The following is a 10,928-nucleotide window of genomic DNA, read 5'->3' on the forward strand; positions in this document are numbered from 1 at the left end:
CGTCGAACGTACAGTATATATAAACATAATATATTATATTATATTATAAATAAAAGAAATTGTTGTCGTGATAATGTTTTATAATCATTTCTCCATCAACTTGCAAGGGAGAATCTGGATGTTTGAAAATTTAGAAAAGAATAAAGCAGCAAAATACTAAAGAAGTTGTATAATGGTGTAATAAAGCCACTTTGCTTGGGAGTTCACTTGTAATTGATGATAACTTAAATAATAAACTAGCATGTGAATTACCTTTGATTGGGGTGAAGCCTGTCTCTCTAAGAGCATGGAGCTGTTTAAATCCCATATAGCCACATGCATTCATAGTGGCATACATCACAACTGGAAGACCAACTTCTTCCCCAGCTTTGATGGAGATCGGAGCGAAGGGATCAGAAACAACGCAGGTAATCGGAGGGTTGTTCTCCGATACGGTATTTTTGAGTTGTAAAAGAAGATCTTTAAAGGGTGCTAAGAAATTCTTGTTCATGGCATCACAAAGAGAAGGTATGTCTTGGGTGGCATCAATATCTGAAGGAGGGAGGCCATCAGGAATGGTTCTAAAATGGAAGCCAGGCAAGTCGTCAAGGGCATGAGGTCCTCTTGACCTAAGGAAACGTTTGTGATTGAATTCTGTGTTGACAAACGTGATGTGAAGACCTTTGTAGTGAAGAAGCTTGGCAAGTTTAAGCATAGTCTTTATATGACCTTGGAGTGAACTTGGGATCATAACAACATGAGGCTTGGAAATGGATCCCATATCTCTGTCCTTCCCCCTTACTAGCTAGCTTGCTTCACTACGTTCAGGCTCGGAGAGGCTTTTCCTGTGATTTATAGCCAGAAATGCTTGTTTTTCTATTTCCAATTGTATCTTCCTTGAACTTTCTACTTTTATTTTATTAATGTCACGTTTTGCCAGGTCATTGTAGTTGGACTCTAGTGATAACAACGATACATTTTACAGACACGAGGGAATAGCAACGATAAACTTTTAAATAAAGATATTTTTAATAGATCATATTTTTTTTATACCTGTTTTTTCCCCTAAGACAGACCCACCACGTAAACCATTGGAAACCATCTAATTAATTTCTGAATCGTAGCTTACAGGTACCTCCAAAATACAGGGATTTTACTAATTAATTATCACTATAATATACAAAATCTTATCAGCAAAATTGTCTGGTAGCCAGTAACGTAACGTTGCACCTATAAACGTAACCTTGCACTGTCTCCAACATCTGTCATTGGCTGTTTTTTGTTTTTTAAGATTTACGTTGGCGCTTTATCTTAGTTAATTTTATAAATTTTAAAATTAATAATTTTATATATTTAATAATTAATAATTTTATATATTTAATAATTTATAAAAATTTAACTAATGATTTTTAAAAAATAAATTCAAAGTTTAACCAGTAACTTTTAATTTTCTATTAAATATGCCCCCACACAAAATCTTTAATTCACATTTAATGCATGGAGCCAAGGGATTTGACTATCCGAACAGCGAGGAGCATATTTTGCGGAGGTAACATGTTGATTTTGGAGCTCTAAGATATGGAAAGTAAAATATTACACCTTTACTCTCAGTTGATGACTCTACAGTACAATTTACTTGTTCCACAGCATTAAAAAAGAATTAATTGTACATCATCAAACACTTTATCCCTTCCTTGTCATAAATATTTTGCATTTATTTATATAATATCTAATTTAGATAAAACAAATGTACAAGCAATATAAATTTCTATTAAATATGCCCCCACACAAAATCTTTAATTCAAAATCTTATTCCTATATATTTTGTTGAAGTAGTATGTATTTCTAAAAGGCTTAAAACTCCTGAAAACAAAAAAAAAACCAACCTAAATGAAATAGAAAACTAAGGGTCATAATCATAAATAAAAAAAACAATAAAAGTCTTAAATAAACTAAGAATTTTTTTTTTTAAATAACAAAACTCGGCTGGACAACACTTTTTGGGACTAATTTGGAGGCCTTCCATAACTCTTTTGGTTATAGCAAGTCAACCTTTCTATAGAACTGGGCATGGATAATCCATGACAATGCTTGTGATGAAGCCATGAAAAAACTTAACATAGAAAAATTATTTTTCTCGACTAGCAAACTAGGCAGATAAGTGGTTCTTGTAAAACTGGTTTTTTGTTGAGATATGGGATACTTTGATGTTGAAATTAGTACATGAAGATATATTTGAAGATATAAAGACATGGAGATATATCTTGGAGATTTTAATAGAGATATAGAGAAATATTATTTTTTTTATTTGAAAAATTAAAAAAAAATGGAGGTATAATCTCTATAGCTAATTTGGTGATTATTTAATTTTAGATAGATCATTAAGTATGCATGTATTTTTGCTTAATTTTTTTTCATGAACTGTGAAGACAACATTTGATGATCAATCTCTCTATTTTTCTTTTTAGGGCATGATATTTTTTTAGTATCATATCCATGATCTTGATAAAAAAAATAAAATTTGTTAGGGTTTCTAATCTTCACACCACTTTTTACAGGGGGTAGATATTGCATAAATTCCTTTTCTCTTATGCAAGTTAATTACACCTTAGCTCGTGTGGTTATCGGAGGTGTAGACATGAGCTTGATAAATGTAAAGTGATCATGGATGTGCCTCTTGACGCTTTTTTTGGATGCTCTCATGGGAGATTAATTGGGAGACTTTGCTTGTTAGTGAAAACGAGGGTATTCTTATCTAGTCATACTGGTTTCTTTTATCCTGTTATAACTTTTTATAACGTGTTGTTTTGACATTGAAAAGATTTTGTTCAGGAAGGATATACAATTTTTCCTATAAAAAATAGTTGTTTACTCCATTAATCAAAGTTTTAAATCACAATAGGCTTAAGAAGTTTTTCCAGTACTGACGTTATCCCCGTCATGTTCCCTTTCCTTGAGGTTGAGGAATGTTTGTGTATGTGCACCGCAAGTCTGGTGCGGCACAGCCCTACTTTGACCATTTTCTTTGTCAGAGAACAACTCCACCTTGTTGTTGCATTATTTATAGCATATAGAAAGGTAGTTCAAAGCACACAGTTCATCTTGGAAAAATTTACTAATTAATGAGCATATTGGACATAGTCATTGGTTTGGGCACTGTTAAAGGTTGACTACCATACCATGCCATGCCATGCATCATCCTTCACTTTCTGTTTAAAGCTTCCATATCATTTTAAGAGTCGTTTTTTTTTTAAACTCTCTTAACACAATGGTTATTTTTCAAAACGTTTCAAAAAGAAAATAACATACACATCCAACTTCATTTCTGTACTATGGATCAATTTGTTAAACTTTTCATACCTGCTCCATGCTAATGTTGGTATATTGCTAAAGTTCTGTGCTGTATGATTCAATTATTGCCGCATCTGTAGGTGAAGAGTGTTGTTGAATAGCGAGAATTCTACTTCAGAAGCTACACGTGAGTCGCAAATTGTCCATATTATGTCCTTTGAGCTTAGTATGCAGGAGCAAAAAGAAAAATCCGATACTATGGAGCTCTTATGAATTTAATATCTTTTCTGCTCATCCAGTTCTAAATAATTCTAACAGTCTATATTGAATTGCCAAATTCTCTAAGATTATGTCCGGAACATTGGTGTCATCAGTAAAACAAGAGAGATAAAATTGGTACAGAAATCAAATATTCACTGAACAAGTACAACTCTTGATATTGACTTGGTGGTCGCAATCACAAATCCGAATGTCAGGTTTGTTGGTAAACTGGTTGGTTGCTATTATGATGGTGAAGGAAATCCTACCAAATCTTTGAAGGGAGTTGAAGCAAAGGCTGCAAGAGGCACCCAGCTTCTGGAGAAACAGAAAAAAGAGGATGCCAAACAGCCTAGTTGCAATTCGAGGTGTAGGCAGGAAGAGGGTGGAGAGGTATATTCCCAGGATTAGGATGCATACCTATCAGCTGCTGGGCTGACCATAGTTTTTTCTATCATTATTAGACCTGACCTAGGGTGATATGGCCTGAGGCCCGAGTACAGCAAAAACTCTGTTAACCCAAGTTTTTTTTTTAATTACTGAAACGATATTCTCCACTGTCGAGGTCTTAAAACTATGGTTTCTTTTTCTAACTAGCTACCATCTTAATTACTTGTAGACTCTATATATGCAGGAAGTACTGCGCCAGCTAGTTTTATGGCAATCCATATAAGGAACTCTAATTAAATAGTATGGTGATCTCTCTCTTTCCGCATGATTCTTGCGTAGATTTTTGTTTTTGTTCAACTACAGTTCCAATCAGCCTTCAGCTACACTGTGAGGATAGCTCCTGGAGGAATCTGAAGTCACCATTCCAACCTTTTCAGAAACTAATGAACTTCAAATCCTAGTGAAGATCTCAAATGTTAATTGCTGTAGTGTGTCTCCGGATACTATTGTTGCTGTAATATGCTACGGGTTGGGACAAATTATCTCAACATAAAAAAATAACATTCAGGCGGCGATAATCTCAGCTTCACATATATAGTTGTTGGAATAGAGCCATATTCCCCTTTCAATATGAAAAGACTAAAATACTTTAGACGGTAATGAGAGAAACTTGGAGAATAAGTAATAAAAGGCTTAAAGTTTTGTGCTAGATTTATGGGCAGGTGCTATGCTCTAGGCCGTAATATTTTTTCTTACTGGTTAATAAAGGATGCTAGAGTGAAGCGAAGCAAGCATGTTTTAAAGAAGTAAAAAAAAACATGACAGGGCATGGATTCGATTGAGCAAAAAAACCGATATAATGTAATTAGATAATAAAATAATAGATAACAATAGTAAATTGACTTGTTTTAAAAAAATAATTGGAACCTGCCAAACAAAGTTATTGAAATAAAAAAAATGACAAAGCTAAGACTAGCTAATCAAATGAAAAAAAATCTAAAACAAAAAAGAAAAAAAAATCAACATGATCTAACCTAAGCGAGTTTAACACATATGCAATATGTCAATACACTGAAATAAGTTAATAGAAAAAACAAAATTGAAGTTTAACTCCAAACAAATTTAATGTAGATTTTTTTTTTAAAATCAATTAAAAATAAAATAATAAAAGAAAAAACCATGAGCAAACTAACCAAACTCTATGATCTAGATCATGTAAATAAAATAACCAAATAAAAGATAAAAAATGATGAAACTCAATTTTAAAATAACAAAATGCTGATAGACAAAACATAAAAAGATATGAAATTTAAAAGAAGATGATGTATAAAAAAATTAAGTTAACTCAGATTAACCTTTCAAACTCATGATTTGAGTAATGAGACTGAGATAAATAAATAAAAAAATTTAAATAAAATCATGAAGCCCATTATAAAAAAACTATAACATTGAAGGATGAAACTAAAAAAAAAATTACAAATCAGAAAAAAAATCAATTTTAAAGATTTGCCAAAGTAAACTTAACAAAGGACAACAAATAAAAAGAATCAAGGTAATCTAGGTCATTTTTAAAATTAGTGAGAAATTTAATGAAAAACAAACAAAAAAAATAATAAAAATCAATTTTCAATTAAATAAATATTGAATGATAAAACTAAAAAAACATGAGCAAGAAAAAAAAGCAAGTAAATCTAGGTGAATCTCTTAAACATGAGTTAGTTTTTAAAACTTGCAAGCTGTGAAATCTTAGACTTGAGTTTAATCAAGAATCTCAATTTTTAACTAATTTAATATTAAAGAATAAAGTGTAAAAAAATCATTTTAAAAGATTTGTCAAAGTAAAAAAAAATAACAATACAAAGAATAAGAATCAAGTTTGATAGGAAAAAAACTTAAAGAAAATGAAATTATATAAAAAATTCTAAAATAAATTTTAAATAAAATAAATAGCAATTAAAAGAATAATAATCATATTTGAAAGAAGAAAAAACTAAAGAGAGATGAAATTAGTGAGGAACTTCAATTTAATATATTATTTCAAATAAAATAAATAGTGATAAAAAATATATTGGCCAAATATGAAAAATAAATTGAATTATAACTTTGAAATTTTGAAAAGGTGATTGTAAAAATCAGGAATGAGAAAAAAAAATATCATCAGCACCTAACTTGAGGGTTATTGGCAACACACGCACCGCTTCATTACAAATAGTACATGCACCGCTTCATCATAAATAGGAAGTTGAGACTATTAAACACTAGAAGATCTTGTATATGATAATAAATATTTTTTTAATAATATTTAATATTTATTAAAATACAAAAACAACCTCGAGTCAATTTAATAGTAACAAAAAAATCAAAATGAAAGGATGAAAAAGCCCTAATAAGATGATAATTTAGTAGGTTTTATCTTTTATCTTTAAAAATAATCATGTCATTTTACTGTGTTAAAAACTAAAAGAATTAAAAAGCACTTGAATTTGAGTGCTTGCTTTTCTATTTTTAAGAGATAACAAAGCTATTTTACTGTTACAAAATGCAAAAAAAATTATTTTACACTTGTATAATTTAAAAATAATAATCGAATCATGATAAAAAATTATCTTATCTAAAAAATTATCTTATCTAATGTGCATAATTTAAAGTTTATTGTTGAAGAGAAATCCCATAATTATACTATTTAAATAAATAATGTTACATGTCTAGATGCATAGTAATTGCTAGGAGATTTAATTTTATTTTTTTAATGTTAATGTTAATATAAAGTGATAGAAAACTTATGGAACTGTTTCATATTAAAATATTGTTAACAGTATTGACTTGACTGCTAGGGGTACTGAACGAGTTTCTGAACTGATTTATTGATATTGTGGGAGTCAATGAGAATTTTGTTAGTATTCCAAATAAATGCTAACAATTTGAGGTCCAAGATGGTTAATTTCGAATGGATTGCTCACCTACCTGCTTATAATATCTGTTCTTGTTTTGAATATGGGATCAGCAAACTTTGCCAATCTCCTTTTTTCTTCTTCTGATTTTTATGTTTATGGATAGCGGTGCAACCATCTTTTCATGGAATTTGTATTTTTTTTTATATTTTTAAATTATTTTGATGTATTAATATCAAAAATATTTTTTTAAAAAAATTTATTTTAAAATATTTTTAAGTAAAAAGTGTTTATCCCTTCAAATGAAATGAAATCAAATTATGAGGTGATAATTATGTAAGATGTCTAAAAAACACAAATCATTCTGAATGATTCCTGTAGGTATAATTATTTTAAGTAATTTAACTGTTATTATTTATTACGTTTAAATACTACCTTGGAACTATTATTGTTATTTAATATAACTTTGGCCGTGATAACATATTTATATTGGATGTCTAAAAAGTTAGGGTAATAATATGTTGGATACTATAATATATGGAACACTGTCACTTAAATATCACTATTTATTAGTTCTAACTGATAATAAAACAAAATCAATTCTAATTAACATGTTATTATATATAAATTGAATGAAAAAATATATTAATTTTATGACTTATCATGTCAAATGGTGTGGGGTTAAACATTTCATGGTAAATCCCATTCATGTTTATGAGTTATAATAGAATGAGTTGGATGCATAATAATTATATTAGGTATAAATTACAAATTTATTATATTGTTTTTTTTTTATTTGAGCATCAATTTTTTAATTTCGACTTATTATCTAATATAAAACTTTTATATATTTTCTGATAGGTTATATAGTTACCATATATAAAAACCTTGATACTTTCAACTTCACTTATATGTCATGAGGGATTTGAGCTCTGGGTAGTATATGTTCCATTGCTTCATTTTGATATTATTGAGATACACTTCCTAGATATACTAATGTGATAATTTGGTCTATCTAAGTATTATAATTTAATTCTGGGTTATTTTTTAAAAATTTATTTTTTAAAAATAAAAAATAAAAATAAAATAATAGCCAGCAATATGGAGAAAGCAGGCTGGAAAATTAAGCTACAATTTTTGAAGGAAATTCAAGACCTACTTGTATCCCATTATGCCCAAGAAAAGATAAAAAATACAAATTCATGGTCAAATTAAATGATTTTTGGATGAATTTTCATAAAAATTAAGTCCAATAATATAATTAAATTTTTAATAAGCCAATTTGATTTAATCATGAGCCAAATTAAATTTTAATTACGTTTAAGAATTAATTTGAGCTCAATTGAAGGATTTAATTAAGTGCAAAGACTTAATTATACTTTAAATGGGTCAAATTAATTTTATTTGGGGTATAATTAGTGAAAAATTAAGTCCAAGGATAAATTAAATTTTTAATAGGCTAATTTGATTTAATCATGAACCAAATTAACGTGTAATTTCAGGGTTCCAATTGAAGTTCAGGAGGGGCTTAATTGCAATAAATCTGAAGTTTAAAGTCAATTAGGTGTTCAATTGAAAGAAATTGAAAGAAAAAAAACTCAATTGAAATTTAGTAAAAATCTCTATTTTAGTCCAAAACAACGCCGTTTTACTAAAAAAAAGAAGAGAGGACCAGATGACACGTTGTCTGGTCACTGTTCATTGTCTTCTTGTTTTACCCGGTTAAAATTGGTTCGGTAACTTACTTTGTAGGTGCATCTAATATACTAAATGTCTACCAAATTTATCCAAATTTGCATGAAAATGATCATCTGCAGTTCCTCTACATCATGGTGTAAATAGTTCAGTCAGAATGACAACCTATTGGCATAGAATTCAGTCTAAACATGCCAACTTAGACAGTTTTTTCGGTAGATTTGACAGTGCATCATGCTTACTTTGAATTAACGGTTGAGATCTTTCCCAACAGAATCAAGGGCTAAAATTTTACCCCAGCGTAGACAACATTGCCCTCTTCCATCACTTATAAATAGAGGTGAATTTGATGGCCTGAGAGAGGAGAAAAATCGGGTCTAAAATCGACCAAAATCTAGCCCTCCTCTGCTCGGTTTTTTGCAATTTTTTTCTTGCCCTTTCCCTCTGCCGTTCTAGCCACCAAACAAAGTCAAAAACAGCTTCTCCACCACCAGTTCCACCACATTAAGCCACCAGCCAACCGCCGAGAGTCACCACGAGGTTTTCTCTCTCCCCCATATAGATTTTCTCCCCCCCGCTTCTTCCATTTTCTTCCAACACCACAGTTAGCTGAGGCCACTGTTTCTTTAATTAGCACCTCCATCGATTTGACGCCAAGCTGGTGACAGAAGCCGCTTCTCCTTTGCAAGGTTGCCTCCATCACTCCGCCAACTGCCGCCTCCTGCAACCATTTCGGTTGCATGCAGAATGTGAACCGCTGTTCACGTTCTACAATTGCATCTGAGCCGGGCCAGTGTTGGCCTAGCCTAAGTGTATGGGCTGGGTCCAGCCCGCCCCCTAAAAAGAAATTAAAATTCTGGCTCGGCATCAGCCCAATCATTTTGGGCCAATGTTGGCCCACCTCTTTTGGGCTGAGCTTGGCCCAGTCAGCTGGGCTAGCCTAGCCCACATGTTTTAATAATATATATATTTCTTTTTAAAAAACAAAAAAAATAAAAAAACAAAAAATTTTCAAAATTTTTAAAAATCCTTAAAAAAAATTGTGATTTTCTTAAATATTTTCCTACTAATTTTGCATAATATTTGTTTGTATAGTTACACTATAAAATACAAATTCGGTATTAAAATATCTGGTTTTCTCCAAAATATTTTTTAAAAAATAAAAAAATATAAAATATATTTTAAATCAATTTCTATTTCTAAAAATTATTTTCATTGTATATGGCCGAATCCTAAAATTTTTCCAAGTATTTTTTCATTAAAAAACAACAACAAAAATTGCATATTTTTCATGTTTTTTTTAAAAATAAAAAATAGATATTGTAACCAGTTTATGATTATTCATTAGGATTTGGACAACATGTCAAAAAAAATTTTCTAAATTTTTTATGGTCCAGATGTAAATTTTAATATTTGTGGGGTGTAAAATTACATGATAAAGTACACCCTCAAGTATTAGAGAAACAATATATAGATAAATGCGATGTTAATATTCAAATTTTAGAACGGTTAGGATTTAACTCGATAAGGTAGAAACTCTTTCATGAGGAGAGATCTACCTTAAGCCTTATATAAGACCAACAAATAGAAAACTAACTTAAAAAAAAATCAAACAACAATGCAACTTACCTTAGATAGGGTACACTAGGGGTGACGCGTCTCCTCTTGCACAACTAATCCTCTACTCAGACTCTCGTAGACCATAGGTTCCTAATAACCATAATACTATATGACAACTCCCAAAAATTAATCATAATTTTTCAACACACCATACTCCTCATCAGAAAACATGACAAGAGCTTCTATTGTCGTTAGACGATGCTTGCGTATCCCGTGACACTAAGCACATATTAAATTAGGTTGATATCAGCGACAAGTTGCATAGTATCATGGGTAATAGCAAGGGAAATTGATTGAATTTGAAGAGTTTTAGCTCAATGAAATAACTTTTTGGTCTTTAAAACATCAAAGTGTTTGGCTTTCGTTGTTATTAGATGACCCAAATGGTCAAAAAGTCTAACCCTGAATGATTTTTTTTTTCTTTCTGGAATTTGAAACCCTAAATTATGAACATGCTTTGGTTGGCTTGTGGAGACTGTAAATGATATGATCAAATTCCCAACATTGACTGTATATCTTGAAATTCTAGAGAGTGTTCACTGCTGAAGAACTTGCTTTGTACAATGGAACTGATGATACATTGCCCATCCTTTTAGGAATTCTTGGGTACACTCCTCTCTCTCTCTCTCTCTATATATATATATATATATATATATATGTTTTCTTGTTTGTGTGTTCTAAATTTGTGCTTATATGAATCATTGAGCTTATTATAGTGGCTGATTTTGATTACTTGTTTTTAAATTAGATCTGTGTTTGATGTAAAAAAAGGAAAATCTCATTATGGGTTATGAGGGGGTGACC

General features: G+C 30.4%; 2 protein-coding genes across 3 annotated transcripts in view; one reads left to right on the forward strand and one right to left on the reverse strand.

The window, feature by feature from the left end:
- The window catches only part of LOC105115039 (membrane-associated progesterone-binding protein 4-like), a 14,623-nt gene extending 10,291 nt beyond the window's left edge, over window positions 1-4,332 (forward strand). The window contains exons 7-8 of the mRNA XM_011011807.1: window positions 3,783-3,921; window positions 4,282-4,332. Of these exons, the coding sequence (XP_011010109.1) occupies window positions 3,783-3,921; window positions 4,282-4,332 (190 nt within the window). The remainder of the gene's footprint in view (window positions 1-3,782; window positions 3,922-4,281) is intronic.
- LOC105115037 (7-deoxyloganetin glucosyltransferase-like) overlaps window positions 1-10,928 on the reverse strand; it is a 21,535-nt gene that overhangs the window by 7,216 nt on the left and 3,391 nt on the right. Inside the window, exon 1 of one of the 2 annotated variants that reach the window (XM_011011805.1) lies at window positions 661-810. The exons of the other annotated variant lie outside the window; for it this stretch is intronic. Coding sequence (XP_011010107.1) covers window positions 661-760 — 100 coding nt within the window. The 5' untranslated portion in view covers window positions 761-810. Of the gene's footprint in view, window positions 1-660; window positions 811-10,928 lie in introns of those variants that run through there. 2 annotated transcript variants of the gene reach the window in all.

Source organism: Populus euphratica, unplaced genomic scaffold, assembly GCF_000495115.2.
Source record: "Populus euphratica unplaced genomic scaffold, PopEup_1.0 scaffold633.1, whole genome shotgun sequence".
Taxonomy (NCBI): domain Eukaryota; kingdom Viridiplantae; phylum Streptophyta; class Magnoliopsida; order Malpighiales; family Salicaceae; genus Populus; species Populus euphratica.